This window comes from Nomascus leucogenys, chromosome 24 (assembly GCF_006542625.1).
Source record: "Nomascus leucogenys isolate Asia chromosome 24, Asia_NLE_v1, whole genome shotgun sequence".
In the NCBI taxonomy this organism is placed as follows: Eukaryota; Metazoa; Chordata; class Mammalia; order Primates; family Hylobatidae; genus Nomascus; species Nomascus leucogenys.
The window spans coordinates 1,337,635-1,362,023 of NC_044404.1; the positions used below are offsets into that span (position 1 = coordinate 1,337,635).

The following is a 24,389-nucleotide window of genomic DNA, read 5'->3' on the forward strand; positions in this document are numbered from 1 at the left end:
TTAAAGCTCCTGGCCTGTCGTGATGGCTCACGCCTCTAATCCCAGCCCTTTGGGAGGTCGAGCAAATCACTTAAGGTCAGGAGTTGGAGACCAGCCTGGCCTACATGGCAAAACCCTGTCTTTACTAAAAATACAAAAATTAGCTAGGCATGATGGCACATGCCTGAAATCCCAACTACACAGCAGGCTGAGGCAGGAAAATTGCTTGAACCCGGGAGGCGGAGGTTGCAGTGAGCTGAGATTGTACCATTGCACTCCAGCCTGGGTGACAGAGTGGGACTCCGTCTTCAAAAAAAAAAATTTTTTTTCAACATTTAAACCTTTTGTTTTAACCTTATTTTTATTCTTCCCACAGTGGAATCTCTAGCGCTGTCACTCATGGCTGGCATGGAACAAAGTTAAATGTCTTCAGTGTAATAAATATCTCCAACTTTATCATCATACATGTACATTTCCACCATGTGCAGCTGAAAAGTGAGAATATTTTTATTTTGGTTTATTTGTAAAACTTGTCCACAATCAGCCTGGCACAGTCGCTCATGCATCTAATCCCAGCACGATGGGAGGCCAAGACAGGCAGATCGCTTGAGCCCAGGAGTTCAAGGCCAGCCTGGGCAACATGGTGAAACCCCCTGTCTACCAAAAATACAAAATGTATCCAGACATGGTGGTGTGTGCCTGTAGTCCCAGCTATTCAGGAGGCGAAGATGGAAGGATTACTTGAGCCCAGGAGGTCAAGGCTGCAGTGAGCCATGATTGCACTACCGCAGTGCATCCTGGGTGACAGAGGGAGACCCCGACTCAAAAAGAACCACTTGCCCACAGTCCAGACAGATGGATTGTAGGTGGGTTTTCTGGAGATTAGTAGATACTGTATAGAGTTGTGTACATAAAAGTGTGTCAGTAGTACAAAGTGTATATAGGCTGTTTACTCTTATATTTCCTACTGTAAGATACAGATTTATGGTACTGATACCTTTAAATTATATCATATTTTAAAAATGTAATTACTGATATTCAAAATAAATTAAAGGACTTAAAATTATTTTATTATCCTTTTGCTGCTGTCCTTCAGTCACAGAAGCTTTTTATATAGAGTTTTACATGTTGTCTTCCCTAAAAGTTGTCTTAGATTTAGCTGTCCTAGAAATGTTTATATTTTGGCTGGATGTAGTCTCTCAAGCCTGTAATCCCGGCACTTTGAAAGACTGAGGTGAGAGGATTCCTTGAGGCCAGGAGTTTAAGACCTGCCTAGGCAACATATGAGACCCCATCTCTACAAAAAAAAAACTTAAAAATTAGCCAAGGGCTGGGCATGGTGGCTCACCCCTGTAATCCCAGCACTTTGGGAGGCCAAGGTGGGCGGATCATCTGAGGTCAGGAGTTCAAGACCAGCCTGGCCAATGTGGTGAAACCCCGTCTCTACTAAAAATACAAAAAAACTAGCCAGGCGTGGTGGCACACATCTGTAATCCCAACTACTTGGGAGGCTGAGGCAGGAGAATCACTTGAACCCAGGAGGCAGAGGTTGCGGTGATCCTAGATTGCGCCACTGCACTCCATCCTGGGTGACAGAGCAAGACTCTGAAAAAAAAGAAAATTAGCCAAGCATGGTGGCACATGCCTGTGGTCCCAGCTACTTGGGAAGCTGAGGTGGGAGGATCACTTGAGACTGGGAGGTCAAGGCTGCAGTGAGCCATGATTGCATCACTGCACTCCAGCCTGGACAACAGAGCAAGACCTTGTCTCTAACAAGAAAAAAGAAAGAAGGAAATGTATATATGTTTTATGTACCTGAGAAGTTCCACATGGAAAATACTTCAACCGATAGTGATAAATGTAAAAGGCCAACTTCACTTAGGGCCAACTGTTGGTACATGGTACTGTTTGGTATTTCCTTGGTTTTGAAACGGAGTCTCGCTCTGTTACCCAGGCTGGAGTGCAGTGGCACGATCTCGGCTCACTGCAACCTCTGCCTCCTGGATTCAAGTGATTCTCCTGCCTCAGCCTCCTGAGTAGCTGGGATCTCAGGCGTGCACCACCACGCCCAGCTAATTTTTGTATTTTTAGTAGAGACAGGGTTTCACCTTGTTGGCCAGACTGGTCTCGAACTCCTGGCCTCAGGTGATCCACCCGCCTCAGCCTCCCAAAGTGCTGGGATTACAGGCGTGAGCCACTGTGCCTGGCAATATTTCTGAGCAATTTTTGTGAGCTAACCAGTTATATTTTGAATAAAATTATGCTATTAAATTTTTCCATATTTTCTTTTTATAGAGTGAGACTGTCTTTAAAAAAAAAAAAAGGCCACACATAGTGATTCATGCCTGCAATCCCGGCACTTTGGGAAGCCGAGGCGAGTGGATCATGAGGTCAGGAGTTCGAGACCAGCATGGCCAATGTGGTGAAACCTCGTCTCTACTAAAAATACAAAAATTAGCCGGGCGTGGTGGCGCACGCCTGTAGTCCTAGCTGCTCAGGAGGCTGAGGCAGGAGAATTGCTTGAACCTGGGTGGCAGAGGTTGCAGTGAGCTGAGATCGTGCCACTGCACTCCAGCCTGGGCGACAGAGCAAGACTCTGTCTCAGAAAAAAAACAAGAAAAAAAAAAAAAAAATGAAAGCTAGAACTAGAAACAACAAAATGTGGAAGTTAGAACTAGAAAGCTTCTAGAAGCAAACATGGTAAAGTAACACCACAGACTTGGGGTAGACAAATATTTCTTACATAAAATCAAAAAAGGGGCCGAGCACGGTGGCTCACGCCTGCAGTCCCAGCACTTTGGGAGGTCAAGGTGGGTGGATCACCTGAGGTCAAGAGTTCCAGACCACCCTGACCAATATAGGGAAACTCCGTCTCTACTAAAAATACAAAAATCAGCTGGGCGTGGTGGCTCACACCTGTAGTCCCAGCTACTCAGGAGGCTGAGACAGGAGAATCACTTGAACCTGGGAGGCAGAGGTTGCAGTGAGCCAAGATCACGCCACTGCACTCCAGCCTGGGTGACAGAGCAAGACTCCGTCTCAAAAGAAAAAAAAAAAAGGAAATATTGGTGAATTGGACATCACCAAAAAACATTGCTAGGAAAATGGTAATACAGGCCATAGACTGGGAGAGAACATTTCCCCTTACCCCCTTTCAGGAACCATGTCATGCCCAGAGGCAACCACTGTTGCCCAGGGTGTCCAGAAGTAACTGTTCAGAGTGTATGAAGGCATTTAAAATTAGTAAGACAAGCTTTTTTTTTTTTTTCGTTGATGCAAGGTCTTGCTCTGTTGCCCAGGCTGGAGTGCATTGGCACAGTCTTGGCTCACTGAAGCCTCAACCTCCGGGGACCAAGCACTCCTCCCTCAGCCTCCTGAGTAGCTGAGACTACAGGTATGCACCACCATACACGGCTAATCCTTTATATTTTTTTGGAAGAGATGGGTTTTCAGCCAGGTGCAGTGGCTCATGCCTATAATCCCAGCACTTTGGGAGGCCGAGGCAGGCCAATCACTTGAGGCCAGGAGTTTGAGACCCACCTGGCCAACATGGTGAAACTCCATCTCTACTAAAAATACAAAAAATAGCTGGGTGTGGTGGCAGACACCTGTAGTCCCAGCTACTCTGGGGAGGCTGAGGCATGAGAATTGCTTAAACCTGGGAGGTGGAGGTGGCAGTGAGCCAAGATCACACCGGAGCACTTCAGCCTGGGTGACAGAGCAAGACTCTGATTCAAAAATTAAAATAAAAAAGACAGCCGGGCGCGGTGGCTCACGCTTGTAATCCCAGCACTTTGGGAGGCCGAGGCGGGCGGATCACGAGGTCAGGAGATCGAGACCACGGTGAAACCCCGTCTCTACTAAAAATACAAAAAATTAGCCGGGCGTGGTGGCGGGCGCCTGTAGTCCCAGCTACTCGGAGAGGCTGAGGCAGGAGAATGGCGTGAACCCGGGAGGCGGAGCTTGCAGTGAGCCAAGATTGCACCACTGCAATCCAGCCTGGGTGACAGAGCAAGACTCCGTCTCAAAAAAAAAAAAAAAGAAAAAAGACGAGGTTTCACTGGGCTCCCCGGCTGATGTGAATCCCTGGGCCCAAGTAGTCCCCTGGCCTCAGCCTCCCAAAGTGCTGCGATTACAGGCATGCGCCATTGCACCCAGCCCAAGACATTTTTTTTAATGAGCACAAAGAGGCAAGGAAGGCACAAAAATGGCCAATTAAACCACATGAGCACCACAGCCTCTGGCATGGCTAAAATAAAAAGACCGGCATGTCAAATAATTTTCAAGGATTTAGAGCAACTGGAAATTACAAGATGGTACAAGCACTTGGGGAAACTATATGGCATTTTCTTACAAAGGTTAACATGTATCTACCCCTGAGAAGCAGCAGTTCACCCTTAGGTATTTATCCAAGAGGAATTTTTAAATGCATCCACGCAGAGATTTGTATCTGAATATTCATAAGAGCTAAAAGCTAGAAACATCCTGATGACCACGAAGAGGTAGATGGATCAACACTGAAGTATATGCACGCAGTGGAATGCAATTCAGCTGTGAAAATACACAGCTCATGCACATAACGACATAAAGGAATTCCAGGAACTTTATGCCAGAAAAAAAACCCAGACTTAAAAGGATCCATTATTATTCCATTTACATGAAGTTAATGAACTGGTAAAACTAGTCTCCAGTGATAGAAATTGCAACAGTGGTTGTCTCTGGCCATGACATGTTACCTGAAAGGGGGCTGGGGGAAATTTCTGGGGGTGATGGGTGCGTTCTGTGTCTTCATTGGTTCCACAGGTGCATGCATGTGACAAAACTCATTGAACTGTATCAAGTGTGGGGCTGGGTGTGGAGCAACTGGAAATTTCTTACATTACTGGTGGAAATGCAGTTGGTACAGCCAGTTTGGGTTTTTTTGGGTTTTGTTTTGCTGTTTTTTTGTTTGTTTGTTTTTTTGAGACGGAGCCTTGCTCTGCCACTTAGGCTGGATTGCAATGGTGCGATCTCACCTGGAGTGTGTTTGCAGATGACTTTCCCAGCAGCACATCCCAGGAGGTTTCTTAGGTCACACAATGTCTTTAAAGCTGCAGGTGACTTTGGGCCAGGTGCCCTCCTACGGGGGCCCACGAACAAGGTGGAGCCGGACACCAGCATGGTGCTTCCCAACAGAATCCAGGGGTCACTTCTGTTTTTATAATTGAATAAGTAAAACAGCATCTGAATGATCTTTTAATTTGTATTTCATTTATTTACTTTTTTATTTTTATTTTTATTTATTTATTTATTTTAGACAGATTCTCGCTCTGTCGCCCAGGCTGGAGTGCAATGGCGCAATCTCAGCTCACCTCAACCTCTGCGTCCCAGGTTCAAGTGATTCTCCTGCCTTAGTCTCCTGAGTGGCTGGGACCACAGACGCGTGCCACCATGCCCAGCTAATTTTTGTATTTTCAATAGAGACGGGGTCTCACCATGTTGGCCAGGCTGTTCTTGAACTCCCGACCTCAAGTGATCCGTCCACCTGGGCCTCCCAAAGTGCTGGGATTACAGGCGTGAGCCACTGCCCCCAGCCTTATTTTTAAAATATAGATGGGGTCTCGCTGTGTTGCCCAGGGTGGTCTCAAACTTTGGGGCTCAAGCACAATCCTGCATTGGCCTCCCAAAGTGCTGGGATTACAGGTGTGAGCCACCGTGCCCAGCCTTGGTACAGCCAATTTGGAAGAGTTTTTCAGTCTTTTACACTGTTAAACATATCCTTATTAAACATATTTTTACAGTGTTAAACAATTTATCACCCAGCAATCCCACTCCCAGGTGTTTACCCAAGAGAAATGAAATGTATATTCACACAAAAACCTGTACACAAATGCTTATAGTGGCTTTACAAATAAGTGCCAAAAACTAGAAACAGTCCACAAGACCATCAACTGATGAATGAATAAACAGCTTCAATTTACCCAATGGAATACTGCACAGAAAGGAAAACATGACTTTGTAACAACTTGGATGAGTCTCAAACTGCTTGAGTTTTCTGAATGAAAAGACATCTTTACACTGACTCTAAGAGCTGTTCCTTTGCTCATGTGTGTGGAAAAGCTAAGGCCGTGCTGCACATTGCCCTATCCTATGTGTGAAATGGACTGGAACCGGGCATGATGGCTCACGCCTGTAATCCCAGCACTTTTGGAGGCCAAGGCAGGCGGATCATTGGAGGTCAGGAGTTCGAGACCAACCTGGCCAACATGGTGAAACCCCATCTCCGCTAAAAATACAAAACAATTAGCCAGGCGTGGTGGGCACCTCTAATCCCAGCTACTTGGGAGGCTGAGGCAGGAGAATCACTTGAACCCGGGAGGCAGAGTTGCAGTGAGCCGAGATCGCACCATTGCACTCCAGCCTGGGCAACAAGAGCAAAACTTCATCCTGAAAAAGAAGGGAAAAAAGACCCTATTGTTGGAGAGATTCTGTGAGACACACCCTTAATCTATTCACAGAGCCTTTAGTGTCACTAAAGGGTACTCTGAGGCAGCATTTATTAATCTTTTTGACATCAGACACTCAGTGGCTCACACCTGTAATCCCAGCATTTTGGGAGGCCGAGGCAGGTGAATCACTTGAGCCCAGGAGTTGAGACCAGCCTGGCCAACGTGGTGAAACCACATCTCTACAAAAAATACAAAAATCAGTCCGGGCATGGTGGCTCACGCCTGTAATCTCAACACTTTGGGAGGCCAAGGCAGGCGGATCATCTGAGGTCAGGGGTTCGAGACCAGCCTGGCCAACATGGTGAAACCCCATCTCTACTGAAAATACAAAAATTAGCCAGGCATGGTGGCGCACACCTGTAATCCCAGCTACTCAGGAGGCTGAGGCAGGAGAATCGCTTGAACCCAGGAGGTGGAGGTTGCAGTGAGCCGAGATCATACCATTCCACTCCAGCCTGGACGGTAGAGTGAGACTGTGTCCCAAAATTTAAAAAAAAATTAGCCAGCCATGGTACCACACACCTGTAGTCCCAGCTACTCGAGGGCTGAGGTGGGAGGACTGTTTGAGCCCAGGAGGTCGAGGCTCTAGTGAGTTTGATCATGCCATTGCACTCCAGCCTGGGCAGCAGAGTGAGTTCATATCTCAAAACAAAAAGAGTTTCCAGCTGGGCGTGGTTGCTCACGCCTGTAATCTCAACACTTTGGGAGGCTGAGGTGGGCGGATCACCTGATGTCAGGAGTTCGAGACCAGCCTGGCCAACATGGTGAAACCCCGTCTCTACTAAAAATACAAAAGTTAGCCGGGCATGGTGGCGCACACCTGTAATCCCAGCTACTCAGGAGGCTGAGGCAGGAGAATCGCTTGAAGCCGGGAGGTGGAGGTTGCAGTGAGCCGAGATCACACCACTATACTCCAGCCTGAGCGACAGAGCAAGACTCCATCTCAAAAATAAAAAAAGAGTTTCCAATCACATCCTGAGCATCATCTCTAGAACACATTTTCTTGGCAGTGCCATATAGTTTATCCTTGCTTGATAGTTATTTTCTTATTTTATTATCATTTACCATGTGGGGAGGCTAAAACATTTCAAAACCATTAATTCTGTCTCCTTTTTGGTTAAAATCTTTCTCTCAGCTAATGCTCTCCTCTCACATTTTACTATAACCGGCAGGAAGAAACCAGGCAGCATCTTCAATACTTTGCTTGGAAAATCTCATTAGCTAGGTCACCAGTTTATTATGTATATTCTGTCCTATCCATGTAACTTCAGGTAACAGCAGGGCTAAACTTTCTGCTGCTACTTAATAGAAGTCTTCCTTCAATTTCCAGTAACATTCTTCTCACTTTCTTTTAAGCCCTCTTCAGCAATGTCCTCAAAGTCCAAAGTCTAAGAACAGTGTGTTCAAAGCACTTTAGTGTCATCAACACTCTCCTCAAACCTTGATCCCAGAGCCACGCCCACCTGTTAGGTTTTGCTACAGCAGCATCCCCTCTCTGTACCAAAATCTGTATCAGTCCAAGAGCAGAGCCATTAATACACGTGTGTGTGACACATATGTACATACATATATATGTGTGTATGTATATATTACCCATACACCCATACATGTGGATAATCGTGGACTTGCTGCAGGGCTTTGCTCTTACACAGTTAATTGTGTAAACTGATTAGTCATTTCCCATAGGGCTGTCTGTTGTCTGCATCCGACGCTGGAGCCTACTGTCCACAGGAGGTTTGGGAGGGACCCAAATCTGCGTCAGTTCTTGCTGCTTCTGGCCTTGGTGGTGTGGAGGTGCTGCAGAAGCTAGGGCCTTTCATCATGAAGATGAGCCAGATGCCTCCTTCGAGAGCCAGAGGATCCAGAGTCAACGAAAATAAAACTTCAGGACTGTCTGAATTTATTACACCAGGGAGGAAGTTGAGCCCTAGAGACTGTCAGGTCGTATGACTGCAGTTCTTCTCAGATTCACTCTCTTCCTCATTGTTCTTGTTCGGTAAATGACTAAGAGAGACTAGATGGCCGGGCGCGGTGGCTCACGCTTGTAATCCCAGCACTTTGGGAGGCCGAGGCGGGCGGATCACGAGGTCAGGAGATCGAGACCACGGTGAAACCCCGTCTCTACTAAAAAATACAAAAAAATTAGCCGGGCGTGGTGGCGGGCGCCTGTAGTCCCAGCTACTCGGAGAGGCTGAGGCAGGAGAATGGCGTGAACCCAGGAGGCGGAGCTTGCAGTGAGCCCAGATTGCGCCACTGCACTCCAGTCTGGGCGACAGAGCGAGACTCCGTCTCAAAAAAAAAAAAAAAAAAAAAGAGAGAGACTAGAGACCAGACCTCCCCGCTTCCAATCACTGGTTTTGTTGTAGATGAACTGCCTCCTTTACTGTCCGGTACCTAATGTGGACCAGACAGTACTCTAGACCCTATGACTAGTACATCCTCAGTGTGGAATGTTAAATATGCCTTGCCTGGAAGAAAAAGACAAACATCATTCTCAGTAAACTATCGCAAGGACAAAAAACCAAACACCGCATGTTCTCACTCATAGGTGGGAATTGAACAATGAGAACTCATGGACACAGGAAGGGGAACATCACACTCCGGGGACTGTTGTGGGGTTGGGGGAGGGGGGAGGGACAGCATTAGGAGATATACCTAATGCTAAATGACGAGTTAATGGGTGCAGGAAATCAACATGGCACATGGATACATATGTAACAAACCTGCACATTGTGCACATGTACCCTAAAACCTAAAGTATAATAATAATAATAATAATAAAGAAAAAGACCAACTTGACTAATCAGATCATCATAACTATGCATGAAGTCTTCCACAGAAAGATGTTGAAATTTTGTTACACTTCCCTAACCTTTGTCTAAATAAGCATTCCCAAACATCTACACTTTGGAACACTGACTTCTATTCTTTGAGATCTGTGCTTCCCGGGTAGCCCATCCTCAAACTTTTTGCTTGAATAAACTCTCTAAACTAGATTCTGTTCCTTTTGATTATTTTAGGTTGACAAGAAGAAGGCAGTAGTGGCGGTCCTGGCCATGGTGTTGTTAATAGTGTAAGCTGTCAGACCCACAACAACATATGTGAGCCACAACACAGTCGCAGCTCCCTGCCTCTCCCCAAGCCTCCGCCAACGCCTCCCTCATGGTCTTCCAGAAACACAGGAAGAAGAACTCTAGTAAACGTGGGTCAGCTTAGCCAGCTCCACATGCTACAGAGCCACCACATCAATTCATGGCATCATTAAGTTAACAAAGAGTAATTTGGCCTGGCATGGTGGCTCACACCTGTAATCCCAGCATTTTGGGAGGCCGAGGCAGGCAGATCACCTGAGGTCAGGAGTTTGAGACCAGCCTGGCCAACATGGTGAAACCCCCTCTCTACTAAAAATATAGAAAATTAGCTGGGTGTTGTGGTGCGTGCCTGTAATCCCAGCTACTCAGGAGGCTGAGGCAGTAGAATCACTTGACCCTAGGAGGCGGAGGTTGCAGTGAGCTGACATCACGCCACTGCACTCCAGCCTGATGAGCATGCGAGACTCTGTCTCAAAAAAAAATAATAATAATTTATTATTAGGAAGTCCTTATACTGTTTCCTGTGGCTGCTGTAACCATAAACCTGGTGGCTTAAAACAACAGATATTCATTCTCTTGAAGTTCTGGAGGCCAGAAGGCCAAAATTCAAAGGAGCAATAGGGCTGTGCCCCCGCCATTCTTTGCCTCCCCAGTTTCTGGGGGCTGCCAGCATTCTATGACTGTGGCTGTGTGGCTGCTTCACTCCCATCTCTGCCTCTGTGTTCACACTGCCTCTTTCTGGGTCTGTTCTCTGTGTGTCTCTTGTAAGCACACTGCTTATTGGATTTAGGGCCCCTTCAGATAATCTAAGATGATCCCATCTCAAGAACTTAGTTATATCTGCTAAGACCCTTTTTCTTCATAGAAGGTAACTCTCTTAGTCTGTTAAGGCTACTATAATAAAGCAGAATAGACTGTGTGGCTATAAACAGGAGAAATTTATTACAGTTCTGGAAGCTGAGCGCCCCAGATTAGGACACCACAGAGTTGGTGTCTGGTGAGGGAATGGAGGAATTTTAATCCAGAAATGCATACTGTGTTTCCTGCTCGGGGAGAGCCGTCTCCCTGTTCCGCTGGTGTTTGTTTTTCTACCTGTTACTTCTGCTTTCTCACCTTTCCTTGCTGTGCTTTTCCTGTAGTGGTTGGAAGGTGGATGCTCACAGATCCCAAATGCATGTGACCAGTTCTTGGCTCCAGCCTTGGCCTGGGTTCCCCAGAAATACAACCTGAGACAAAGCCGTAGGTGCCTCCACTCTGAGATGGGGTGCAGTGCCCGTAGTGGGAGTCAGAGTGCCCTAGCAGGAGAAGGAGAGAGATGGAGGAGGAGGAGGAAGAGGAGGGGGAGGAAGGGGAGGAGGAAGTGGAGAGCTGATGGATGTGGGACCATCTCAGTAAGATGGCATTGCTAAGTGTGCCTGCCCCACCTCTCGGGATGTCCCTAGAAGCCATGCGGACTGCATCAGGAAGGAAAGAGAGGAATCTGCCTGTGGGCGCCTCTCATTAGTCAGAGGTGCAGGGAATGTTAACTCTGTGCACGGCTGCATGGTTCATGTGTGATTTCAGAGGACTCTGATGCCTCCTGTTGACAGGGAAGCCCCAGGGCAGGAGGTGAGAGATCCAGGCGGGCACCAGGGAGACGTGCGGTTGGGTTCTTGGTTGGAGTCCACATATTTTCACTGCAGAAGGAACAAAAGTCCTGAAGATAGGAGGCTGTGATGTGAGTGAGAACGTTCCAACTCTAAGCTCCCAACCAAGGTTCCCACGGCGAGTCAACTTGGGTCAGGTGCCCACTCCAGCTTGAACAAGGTGTGGCAAGAAATAAGAGATCAGGTTGTACAAATATAGCAGCTGAGATCATGCTATTGTGGAATGGAGGGATCAGTTAAGAAGGAATTAAAGTTCCTCCTGGTTGGCCAGGCACATGGCTTGCACCTGTAATCCCAACACTTTGGGAGGCCAGGTGGGAGGATCCCTGGAGGCCAGGAGTTCAGGGCCAACCTGGACAACAAAATGAAACCCTGTCTCTAGATAAATAAATAATAAATTTTAAAAAACAGACCAAGACAATTATGATTTAAGGGGCTATGTATGGGTGCCAAGTTAACAGGGGGTGGGTTGTGGTGGTCTTTTTATTGTGTCAACCTAGTGAGGCTGTCCCAGCTATTCTATCAAACACACACCTCGTGTTGCTAGAAGGTATTTACTGGATGTGATTAAATTTCATATCAGTTGACTTTAAGTAAAGGAGATGATCCCAGGCAGTCCAGCTGGGCCTGATTCAATGGGGTGGAGGACCTTGAGGCAGAGCTCCAGCTTCCTGAGACAAGGCGGAATGGTAGCCCCAAAGCTGTCTGCTTCCTAATCCCTGGACCGTGTGACTATGTTAGTTTACATGGCAAGAGGAGAATTAAAATTACAGATGGAATTAGGGTTGCTAGTCAACTGACATGAGATAGAGACGTTACCCTGCATTATCTGGGGAAGGGGGATGTCATCACACGGGCTCCTAAAGGTGGAAGAGGGGACAGAAGCACAGTGTCGGAGAAAGGTGTGAGGCCAGAGCAGCCTGAGAGCAGTGCCAACTGAGGGCTTTGAAGATGGAAAAAGTCAAGGGAGTGAGGCAGGATCCAGGAATGTGAGTGGACTCTAGACCAATATGGAGAAATCCCGTCTGTACTAAAAACACGAAAACTAGCCGGGCATGGTGGTACATGCCTGAATCGCTTGAACCCGGGAATCAGAGGTTGCAGTGAGCTGAGATCATGCCACTGCACTCCAGCCTGGCAACAGAACAAGACTCCGTCTCAAAAAACAAACAAACAACAAACAACAAAAAAACAGATTTTTTTTTTTTTTTGAGATGGAGTCTCGCTCTGTCCCCCAGGCTGGAGTGCAGTGGCACGATCTCGGCTCACTGCAAGCTCTGCCTCCCGGGTTCATGCCATTCTCCTGCCTCAGCCTCCTGAGTAGCTGGGACTACAGGTGCCCGCCACCACGCCCGGCTAATTTTTTTTGTATTTTTTAGTAGAGACGGGGTTTCACCATGTTAGCCAGGATGGTCTTGATCTCCTGACCTCATGATCCACCTGCCTCAGCCTCCCAAAGTGCTGGGATTACAGGCTTGAGCCACCACACCCGGCCGAAAAAAATCAGATATTAATTATCTTGAAGTTCTGGAGGCCGGAAGGCCAAAATTCAAGGCAGCAGTAGGGCCTTGCCTCCACCATTCTTTACCTGCTCAGTTTCGGGGGCTGCCAGCATTCTATGACTTGTGGCTGTGTGGCTGCTTCACTCCCATCTTTGCCTCTGTGTTCACACTGCCTCTTTCTCTGGGTCTGCTCTCTGAGTGTCTCTTGTAAGCACACTGCTTATTGGATTTAGGGCCCCTTCAGATAATCTAAGATGATCCCATCTCAAGAACTTAGATCTGCTAAGACTCTTTTTCTTCATATAAGGTAACTGTCTTAGTCCTTCAGGACTCCTATAACATAGCACCATAGACTGGGTGGCTATAAACAGGAGAAATGTGTTACTCATAGTTCTGGAAGCTGAGTGCCCAAGATCAAGGCACCACAGAGTCGGTGTCTGGTGAGGTCCCACTGTCTGGTTCTCAGTGGCTGTTGTCTGGCTGTGTCTTCACATGGCAGAAAGGACACAAGCCTGTTCTCTGGGGTGTCTTTTTTTTTTTTTTTTCTTTTTTGAGACGGAGCCTCGCTCTGTCACCCAGGCTGGAGTGCGGTGGCGCAATCTCGGCTCACTGCAAACTCTGCCTTCCAGGTTCACGCCATTCTCCCACCTCAGCTTCTGGAGTAGCTGGGACTACAGGCGCCCGCCACCACGCCCGGCTAATTTTTTGCATTTTTAGTAGAGACAGGGTTTCACCATGTTAGCCAGGATCGTCTCGATCTCCTGACCTCATGATCCGCCTGCCTCAACCTTCCAAAGTGCTGGGATTACAGGCCTGAGCCACCACGCCTGGCCCCCTCTGGGGTGTCTTTTATAAGGGCACAAATCCCACTCATAGGGACTCTACCTTTGTGACCTGTCACCTCCCAAAGGCCCCATCTCCTAATACCATCACCTTGGTGATGGGGTTTCAACATAGTAGTAACAGCCACAGGTTCCAGGGATTTGACACAGGTATTTGCTGGGGGATGCTTTTTCAGTTTACCAGAGCCAGAAATTTGTAGTAATTTGTTGTGACCGTGACAGAAACCTAAAAACAGGACAGTAACTTTCTTTTTTTCTTTTCTTTTTTTTTTTTTTTTTTTTTTTTGAGATGGAGTTTTGCTCTTGTTGCCCAGGCTGGAGTGCAATGGAGTGATCTTGGCTCACCACAACCTCCGCCTCCTGCATTCAAGTGATTCTCCTGCCTCAGCCTCCCAAGTAGCTGGGATTGCAGGCATGTGCCACCACGCCCGGTTAATTTTTTGTATTTTTAGTAGAGATGGGGTTTCTCTATGTTGGTCAGGCTGGTCTCGAACTCCTGACCTCAAGTGATCCGTCCGCCTTGGCCTCCCAAAGTACTGGGATTACAGGGGTGAACCACCACGCCTGGCCAATTTCTGACTTCTGTCACCAGTGAGTAGTGCTGTCTGTCATGGAAGTTCATATAGATGGAATCCCACAATATGTATGTGGTCTTTTGTGTGTGGAAAATTACAGAATAATTTTGAGGTTCATCTGTTTTATAATACTACTTGTATATCCATTTTCTTCCCCTTTTAAAAACTTTTTTCATCATATTATTTTCCACAGTGGCACCATTTTACATTCCCACTAAGAGTACACAGAGTTCCAATTTCATCATATCCTTGCCAACACTTGTTATTTTGTTTATTTTTATTTTATTTTATTATTATTATTTCTTTTGAGATGGAGTCTCACTCTGTCGCCCAGGCTGGAGTGCAGTGGCAGGATCTTGGCTTACTGCAACCTCCGTCTCCTGGGTTCAAGCGATTCTCCTGCCTCAGCCTCCCGAGTAGCTGTTTGTTGATAGTAGGCATCCTAATGAGTGTGAAATGGAAAAACATAAGAACAAATCCTTTTGGTTTGTTCTTTCCTTTTTATTGCTGAGTAATATTCCATTATATGAACAGTATTTGTTTATCCATTCTCCTATTTGTGTACTTTGGGTTGTTTCTAGTTTTTTGCGATTATAAATAAGCTGGTAAGAATATTCATTACACAGCCAGGTGCGGTGGCTCATGCTTGTAATCCTAGCACTTTGGGAGGCCGAGGCGGGCGGATCACCTGAGGTCGGGAGTTTGAGACCAGCCTGATCAACATGGAGAAACCCCATCTTAACTAAAAATACAAAATTAGCCGGGAGTGGTGGCGGCGCATGACTGTAATCCCAGCTACTCAGGAGGCTGAGGCAGGAGAATTCGCTTTAACTCGGGAGGTGGAGGTTGTGGTGAGCAGAGATCACGCCATTGTACTCCAGCCTGGGCAACAAGAGTGAAACTCCATCTCAAAAAAAAACAAAAAAGAAAAAACAAAAAAAAAGACTATTCATTATACAAGTTTTTGTGCAGAGATTAATTTGTATTTCTATTAGAAGTAAAATTACCATCATAGGAGATATATATGTTGAATAAATATATGTTGAATTTTATAAAAGACTTCCAATGTGGTTTCTTTCTGAAGTGTGAGTTAAAGTCTTTTGCCCTATTTTTCCTGCATTGTCATTTTATTGTTGTCCGGGTTCTTTACGTATTCTGGACACAGGCTGTCCGTCTGTTATATGTATTGCAGTATTGCCTTGCAATATCTATGTCTTTTCACTCTTTTAACATTGTCTTTTGATGAGAAGTTTTAAATTTCGATCAAATCAATTTATCATTTTTTTCTAAAGGTACTAACCCTACGTTTTTGAGAAATCTTGCTTACCTCTACTCTACAGTTACAAAATTATTCTCTTATGTTTTCTTCTAGAAGCTTTGTATCTTTAGCTTTCAAATTTAGGTCTATGATCCATACACAGCCAGTTACTTTTTGTACATGGTGTTGGGGAGGAAGTTGAGTTTCAGTTTTTGCACATTGTTATGCAGTTATTCTAGCACCATTTTAAAAAAAAAGTTTCTTTTCTTTTATTCTCTCTCTCTCTTTTTTTTTTTTTTAATACGGAGTCTTTCTCTGTTGCCAGGTTGGAGTGCAGTGGCGTGATCTCAGCTCACTGCAACCCCTGTCTCCTGGATTCAAGTGATTCTCCTGCCTCAGCCTCCCAGGTAGCTGGGATTACAGGCGCTCGCCACCACACCCAGCTAATTTTGGTATTTTCAGTAGAGACAGGGTTTCGCCATGTTGGCCAGGATGGTCTCAAACTGCTGACGTCAGATGATCCGCTCGTCTTGGCCTCCCAAAGCGCTAGAATTACAGGTGTGAGCCACTGTGCCCAGCCAAAAAAGAGTTTTCTTTCTCCATGGAAGTCCTTTAGCATCTTAATTGAAAACCAATTGACCAAATAATATGTACTTAATTTTCACTATTCTGTTCCATTGCTGTATAGTAGTCTCATTTCTATAGATAATTCTTCATTGGCTGTTTGCCCTTAGGCCCATTTCCAGAGGCTTTAAATGGTTATTTATTTTATTTTATTTCATTTCATTCTATTTTTTTGAGACAGGGTCATGCTCTGTCGCCCAGCCTGGAGTGCAGTGGCACGATGTCGGCTCACTACAACCTCCAACTCCCGGGTTCAAGCGATTCTCCTGCCTCAGCCTCAGTGGTAGCTGGGACCACAGGCACCGGCTACTACGCCCAGCTAATTTTTGTATTTTGTAGAGAGCGGGGTTTGTCCTGTTGGCCAGGCTGGTCTCGAACCCCTGAGCTGAAGCAATCCACTGCCTCAGCCACCCCAAGTGCTGGGATTACAGGCATGAGCCACCGCACCTGGCCTAATAGTTGTTTTTAAATAAGCACTGTACTATACTCGCCTAATTTCAGACCATGGTTGACCACGAGTAACTGGAACTCAGAGGAGGGGGACTCCTAGTACGGTATAATGAGATATTTTGAGAGAGAGAGACGAACTACATCACTTTTATTATAGTATACTACAATTGTTCTATTTTTATTATTGTTAATCTCTTACTGTGTCTAATTTATTTATTTATTTATTTTTAAATGGAGTCTCACTCTGTGAGTCTCGCTCTATCGCCCAGGCTGTGGCACAATCTCAGCTCACTGCAACCTCTGCCTCCAGAGCTCAAGCAATCTGCCAACCTTGGTCTCCCAAAATGCTGGGATTACAGACCTGTGTGTAATTGATAAATTAAACTTTATCATAGGCCTGCATATATAGAAAAATATATAGTCTATACAGTGTAGGGTTTGCTACTATCGGTCCTTTCAGACATCCACCAGGGGTCTTGAAGCTTATCCACGGAAGATAAGGCGGGAACTACTGTAAGTAATTTTGATCCTTTGAAATCTAATGAGACTTGTTTTACTTCCTAACATATGGTATATTTTGTGAATGTTACGTGTGTATTTGAAAACTTTAATTCCTGTCAGTAACAGCTTGAAGTCTTCAGTACAAAGCGTCTGAACATCTTTCATTCCATACGATGCATTCTGTATTCTGTTTTGTGGAGGTGCCATTTAGGTCTAATAGGTTAATTCCTTTAAAAAATTTTTGTGTCTTCTTTTTGTGTCTGCCTGTCCTATCAATTACGAATAGAGACAAGTTGAAATCTATATGAGTGTGTATTTGCCTATTTCTTCTTTTGATTCTATCCATCTTTGTCTAAATATTTCAAAACTTATTTGATGTATATATGCACTAAAAGTTGTTATTTTTTCTTCCTTTTCTTTTGAGATGGAGTTTCACTCTTGTTGCCCAAGCCAGAGTGCAATGGCGTGACCTTGGCTCACTGCAACCTCCGCCTCCCAGGTTCAAGTGATTCTCCTGCCTCAGCCTCCCAAGCAGCTGGGATTACTGCAACCTCTGCCTCCCAGGTTGAAGCGATTCTCCTGCCTCAACCTCCCGAGTAGCTGGGATTACAGGCATGCGCCACCAGACCTGGCTAATTTTTTGTATTTTTGGTAGAAACAGGGTATGTTAGCCAGGCTGGTCTCTAACTGCCAACCTCAGATGACCCGCCCGCCTCAGCCTCCCAAAGTGTTGGAATTACAGGCATGCGCCACCATGCCCAGCCTATTTTTTCATACTTAATTGACCCATTTATTTTTATCAAATGTCCTTTTTACCGCTGATAGTGCCCCCTTGAGTTGAATTCTACTTTGATATAATCACTCCACCTTTCTGATTAGCGTGTCCTTTTGCATCTTTTTAATTTCAGCCTCTTTGTGTCCTTATATTTAAATTATGTCTTCTTTTTTTTTTTCGAGACCAGGTTTCACTCTTGTTGCTTAGGCTGGAGTGCAATGGCGTAATCTCAGCTCACTGCAACCTCCGCCTCCCGGGTTCAAGCGATTCTTCTGCCTCAGTCTCCTGAGTAGCTGGGTTTATAGGCATGTGCCACCACACCCAGCTAATTTTGTATTTTTAGTAAAGACGGGGTTTTGCCATGTTGGTCAGGCTGGTCTCGAACTCCTGACCTCAGTTGATCCACCCGCCTTGGCCTCCGAAAGTGCTGGGATTACAGGCATGAGTTGCTGTGCCCGGCCAAAATTATGTCTTCTTAAAACAGAATATATTTGGGTCTCGTTTTTAATCCAATGTGACAATTTCTGTGTTTTAATCCATTTACAGTTAGTAAACGGATTACATGTTTAGTCCATTTGCATTCAATGTGATTACTAATGCGGTTGAAGTCTAACTGCTTGCTCTTTGTCTCTGTCTTATGTGCTTTTTGCTCCTTCCTTCCTGCTTTCTTTTGGATCAAGTATATTTTTGTATTCTATTTCATCTCTTTTCTTGGATTTTTAGCTGCATTATTTTTTATTAATTGCTCTAGGGATTACAGTATTTTACTATTTTAAGACGGAGTCTTGCTCTGTCGCCCAGGCCGGAGTGCAGTGCCATGATCTTGGCTCACTGCAACCTCCACTTCCTGGGTTCAAGCGATTCTCCTGCCTCAGCCTCCCGAGTAGCTGGGATTACAGGCGCACACCACCATGCCTGGCTAATTTTTGTATTTTTAGTATAGACGGGGTCTTCACCATGTTGGCCAGGGTGTTCTCGAACTCCTGACCTGAGGTGATCCGTCCGCCTCAGCCTCCCGAAGTGCTGCGATTACAGGCGTGAGCCACTGCGCCCGGCCGGGATTACAATAATTTAAATTATCACAGTATAACTTGAATTTGGGTTCTATCATGTCATCAACAATGTAAAAACCTTTGGAATCTAATTTTGAAACTCCACCCTAGGCACAGAAAAGGAGTAATCTGCTGATTTGAAAATGTGTGCACTGGGAACCAGAATGTTATCCAAAGCCCCTGTTTTGCAGGAATGTGAGAAAATGATCTCCGAATATTGAGTCAACTGGTAGATTGTCTCAATCCGCTGGTCAGGATCCATTTGCTGCTTTTTGCCTTACCGCAGAGCACAGGCGGGAGTAACCAAACCTTCATAATCTAGAGACCAGACTGGAATATCTGATGCCCATCCTTACTGTTCTCCATAAGAACCAGGGGTCGCAGGTGCTGGGGCTGAGCGGGGCGTTTAGGGCAGTTTTCCTAAACACGCCTGTGACCAGCTGACTCCACTCAGCGTTTCCGTGTGAGGTATGTTTCTTCACCGGCCTTTCAAGATTGTTTTCTGGCACGAGCTCAAATCAGGTTTTCCTCCGTCCGCCGTTCCCGCAGGTCTGCGCAGGGATTTGCCCCTGGCTCCCGCAGGTGATGGGGCCGCAGGGTCCGGCCGGGGGCGGTCCCCAGCGGGCTCTGCGCGCCAACCTGCCGCTGGGACCCGCGCCTGGAACCCTCCCGACGAGCGCAGGTGAGCGCCTCCAGCCAGGTGGGGCGGCGCCACATGGGCGCCCTGGGTGTCCCCCTGAGCTCCTTCCGCAGCTCAGGCCACCCCCGCCCTGACCCGGTGGAGCCCCGGGACAGGGTGCAGACCCCGTTCCTTCGCGCTCCGAGCCGGACGGACCCGCGGGAGGACCCCACGCCCGCTCCGCCCCGACCCCGCCGTCCCGCGCAGGCTGAGGTGACGCAGGCCGGCAGGTGGCCAGGGGCTCTCCGCCTGGGAGGACACCTTCGGCGGCCGGCGTGGGGAAAGGGGCTGGCCAGCCAGGGGCGCCCTGCTGGGAGGAGGGAGCTGCCGGGGCCGCGGCCGGGAGGGAGGAGCGCCGGGAGGAAGAGGCCGAGCCGGGAGAGCCCCCGCCCCGGGAGGAAGGGGAGGAGGCCGAGTGTTTCCTGGCGCATTCCCGGCCAGCCCGAGTGACTCACTCAGCCAAGGAAACTCCCAGGGCCCGCCCAGGACCCCCAAGCCGCCGCGGACCCAGGTGAGGAACCCCGCTCGCCCGCGCCTGCCCTGCGGCCTCCGCGGGGTCCGGGTCCCCCTCGGAACCTGGGCCGGCCAGGGCGGCGGCGGGGCCGGGACGGAGCCCCCCCGCCACCCCGGCGGCGCGGCCTCCCCGGCGGCGCGGCCTCCCGGATCGTCCTGGTCCCCGCGTCCCCCAGGTCCCGGCCCCGGTCTCCCGCGCCTCCCGGGCTCCAGGTCCCCGCACTCCCTGCACTGGCTTCCCGGGCCCTGCGCCCCCGGCCTTTCGGCCTCGGCCCCGAGCTCCCCGCCCCCGCGTTCCCCGCCTCGCGCCCCGGGATCCCGGATTCCGCGCCCCGGCACGTGGCACAGCTCCAGTGGGGAAGGAATACCTTAGTGTTTCACGTTTTTGTTGGAAAGTAAGGAGCAGGCAGATTGTTAAGGTTGCACTAAGGTCGCGCAGCAAGATCCGAACCCGTTTTTGTTTCGTGCCCCTTTGAGGACCGGAGGGAGCCTGGTCCGCGGAGCCATTCCGCGCATTCTTGGAGAGAGGAGTTTTGGGCTTTGTTAAGGAGGCGCGATTGTTACGGGGGCAGCACTGTTTCGCACAAGCATCTGAATTGTGTATTTTAAGGCTGAAATGCGTGAGCTTAATTTGCAGCACATTGTGGGTGTGACAAGAAGGGTCCAAGAATAATTGGGAAACGGGGTTGATGGAGCGTATTTTAAGCTGAGAGGGGCGTCTGGACGGTGTCAGCTCCGCTGTTAAGTCCAGTCAGGGAGCGGCTGCTGATTGAGCCCAGCGCCGCGTGGTCGCCGCTGGGGACTGAGGCTCGGGAGCGTTTGTTTTCTGGCGGCGGAGGGCACCGTGGCCGCGCCGGGAGCGGTGGTGTTTCTTGGAGTCGTCCGTCGGACTCCAGAATGAGGCGTGGTCGGAGCCGCGGTGATGCCCGGTGCAGTGCGCACATTGCTATGCTTGACAGCTTGGTGGCTACGACAGAGTCCCGGCCAGGCCGGGATCCGCGGGGGCACCACGCATGCTGCCCTTTCCCTGCGGGTGGCCAGCGGCTTTCCAAGTGATGTCTAGATCTGCAGGCACGGAGCCTGGAAGAAGAGTCACGTTGTGAGTGGGCGCGGGCCGTAGCAGGTGTGCACTCGTAGGGCCAGTAGGGAGATAGTGCCGGTGCCCTCACTGCGACCGAGGCGCCCTGGAGTCGTGGCGGAGGACGTTTCCTGCGTTAAGACAGGTGTCTGTGCTGCGCTCAAAGAAAATGTACCCCCTAAGTTTGTGTGTGTGTCTAAATTTATTTTAAACTTTACATACGGTAAGATTCACTTTTTGGTGTTCAGTTCAGTGAGCTTTAACAGGTGCGTGGACTGTAGTGACTTCCACCGCAGTCAGGATACTCAGGAAGGCAGCCTCTCTCCTTCCCGCTCTTGCAGCCGCCTGTCTGTTCCTCAGTCCTCCTGCTTTGCCCGTTCCAGAATGTCACATGTGGGCTTGGAGTCTGGCTTGTTTCGCTTAGCATAAGGCGTTGGCGATTCAGCTATGCTCTGGTTTGTCCCTGAAGAGTAAAGATACAAGGGTCTGAAAAGTGTGGCTCTCGGATACAGCCTGAGAGAGAGACTAAAATGATAAAGTGATGAGAAAAATTACAAAACTATAGTTCATTAAAAACATTAAACAGTATGGAACCGTGTATGCTAAAAGTGAAATTCCCTCGGTACTTCTAAGTAGTATAATAGTCTTTTCTGTGCATAAGCAATTTTTTAAATAACATAGTGAGATCATATTGCATATATTATCATCATACATTTTTCACTTAATGATGTTTGGTTACTTAAATATCTTAGCAATCTTTACATGTTGATATATATAGTATATACACTCAGATTTCCCTCAATCTTTTAAATAACCGTATAGTATTCTTTTTTTTTTTTTTTTTTTTTTTGAGACGGAGTCTTGCTCTGTGGCCCAGACTGGAGTGCAGTGCCGCAAACTCAGCTCACCACAACCTCTGCCTCCTGGGTTCAGGTGGTTCTCCCACCTCAGCCTCCTGAGTATCTGGGATTACAGGCATGCACCACCACACCCGGCTAATTTTTGTCTTTTTAGTAGAGACGGGGTTTTGCCATGTTGCCCAGGCTGGTCTTGAACTCCTGGCCTCAAGTGATCTGCCTGCCTCAGCCTCCCAAAGTGCTGGTATTACAGGCATGAGCCACTGTGCCCGGCCAAATGACTATAGTATTCTGTAGTGTGGATGTTTCATAATTTTATCAGCCTCCTGTTGATTGACATTATAGTTATTTACTGTTTTTCACCACTACAGTCAATGCTTGTATCTGTATCTTTGTGCACATACTCAAGTTTATAATGCTAAAGGTGACTTTGGGTTTAAATAACAGCTAACATCTCCTTCCTGCCTCCTTTATTTTATTTTATTTTATTTTATTTTATTTTATTTTTTGTGAGACAGGGTTTTGCTCTTGTTGCCCAGGCTGGAGTGCAATGGTGTGATCTCGGCTCACTGCAACTTCCACCTCCCGGGTTCAAGCAATTCTCCTGCCCCAGCCTCCCGAGTAGCTGGGATTACAGGCGCCTGCCACCACACCCAGCTAATTTTTGTATTTTTAGTAGAGACAGGGTTTTGCCATGTTGGCCAGGCTGGTCTCAAACTCCTGACCTCAGGTGATCCACCCACCTCGGCCTCCCAACGTGCTGGGATTACAGGTGTGAGCCACCGCACCCGGCCGCATATTTTATAGTGTGAAGTTTTAACTAACATGTCCAAGCTATTCTCATTGTTTTTCCTATTAAAAATTTTTTTTTTTTTTTTTTTTTTTTTTTGAGACGGAGTCTCACTCTGTCACCCAGGCTGGAGTGCAGTGGCGCAATCTTGGCTCACTGCAAGCTCCGCCTCCCGGGTTCACGCCATTCTCCTGCCTCAGCCTCTCCGAGTAGCTGGGACTACAGGCGCCCGCCACCACGCCCGGCTAATTTTTTTGTATTTTTTTAGTAGAGACGGGGTTTCACCGTGGTCTCGATCTCCTGACCTCGTGATCCGCCCGCCTCGGCCTCTCAAAGTGCTGGGATTACAAGCGTCAGCCACTGCGCCCAGCCTTTCCTATTAAAATTTAGCCAGCCCTTAGAGGCCATAGATAATGCATGGATTAATTACATTGACATAATTTAAAAACCTTATTTTAGCCAGCGCAATAATATCAGACAAAGAAATAAAAGGCATACAAATTGGAAAGGGAAAATTGTCCCTATTTGCTGACAACATGATTATCTATATAGAAAATCCAGGGAATCTATAAAAAAGCTACTAGAACTAATTAATGAGGTTAGCAGGGTCACAAGATACAAAGTCAACACACAGAAGGCGACCTTATTTTTCTTTCTTTTTTTTTTTTTTTTTTTTGAGACAGAGTTTCGTTCTTGTTGCCCAGGCTAGAGTGCAATGGTGCGATCTTGGCTCACCCGCAACCTCTGCTTCCTGGGTTCAAGCGATTCTCCTGCCTCAGCCTCCCGAGTAGCTGGGAATACAGGCATGTGCCACCATGTCTGGCTAGTTTTGTATTTTTAGTAGAGACGGAGTTTCTCCATGTTGGTCAGGCTGGTCTGGAACTCCCACCCTCAGTGATGACCGCCCACCTCTGCCTCCCAAAGTGCTAGGATTATAGGCGTGAGCCACCGTGCCTGGCCTGGCGACCTTATTTCCACATACAGCAGTGCCACTTATCCATGGGGAGATACATGCAAAGTCAACACTATACAGGCTGACCTTATTTCTGTTTACAACAGTCCTTGTTATCCGTGGACGATACGTTCCAATGGATGCCTGAAACCTCAGATAAGACAGAACCCTTTGTGTTCTGTGGTTTTTTTCCCTATACATCTATGCCTATGATAAAGCTTAATTTACAAATTAGGCACAGTAAGAGATTACCAACAATAACTGTTCATAATATAGAATAATTATATAGTGAATAAAAGTTATATAAATGTGTTCTCTCTTTCAAAATATCTTTTCGTATGCACTCACCTATTTTTGGAGGGCAGTTGACTGCAGGCAGCTGTAACTGGGGGAACAGAAATTGCAGATAATGAAACTACAGGTAAGTGGGGACTACTGTACTAGCAATGTACAATTAGAAAGTTAAATTTGGCCAGGCGTGGTGGCTCACGCCTGTAATCCCAGCACTTTGGGAGGCTGAGGTGGGCGGATCACAAGGTCAGGAGTTCGAGACCAGCCTGGCCAACATAGTGAAACCCTGTCTCTACTAAAAATACAAAAATTAGTTGGGCATGGTGGCGTGCGCCTGTAGTCCCAGCTATTCAGGAGGCTAAAGCAGGAGAATGGCTGAACCGGGGAGGCGGAGGTTGTGGTGAGCCGAGATCGCGCCACTGCACTCCAGCCTGGGCAACAGAGC

At 47.4% G+C, this 24,389-nt stretch overlaps 2 protein-coding genes across 13 annotated transcripts in view; both read left to right on the top strand.

Annotated features, from left to right (window-relative positions):
- The window catches only part of TUBGCP5 (tubulin gamma complex associated protein 5), a 49,046-nt gene extending 40,566 nt beyond the window's left edge, over nucleotides 1-8,480 (top strand). For 4 of the 6 annotated variants that reach the window (XM_030805323.1, XM_030805324.1, XM_030805325.1 and 1 more), the window contains one exon: nucleotides 8,154-8,480. In XM_030805323.1, coding sequence (XP_030661183.1) covers nucleotides 8,154-8,347 — 194 coding nt within the window. In that variant the 3' untranslated portion in view covers nucleotides 8,348-8,480. Of the gene's footprint in view, nucleotides 1-355; nucleotides 1,044-8,153 lie in introns of those variants that run through there. The other 2 variants (XM_030805326.1, XM_003267020.2) reach the window with 1 other exon arrangement.
- An 11,367-nt stretch (nucleotides 8,481-19,847) lies between these two features.
- Nucleotides 19,848-24,389, top strand: part of CYFIP1 (cytoplasmic FMR1 interacting protein 1) — a 119,447-nt gene continuing 114,905 nt past the window's right edge. For all 7 annotated transcript variants that reach the window (XM_030805332.1, XM_030805333.1, XM_030805337.1 and 4 more), the window contains exon 1: nucleotides 19,848-19,974. The gene's annotated coding sequence lies outside the window, so the exon portion shown is untranslated. The remainder of the gene's footprint in view (nucleotides 19,975-24,389) is intronic.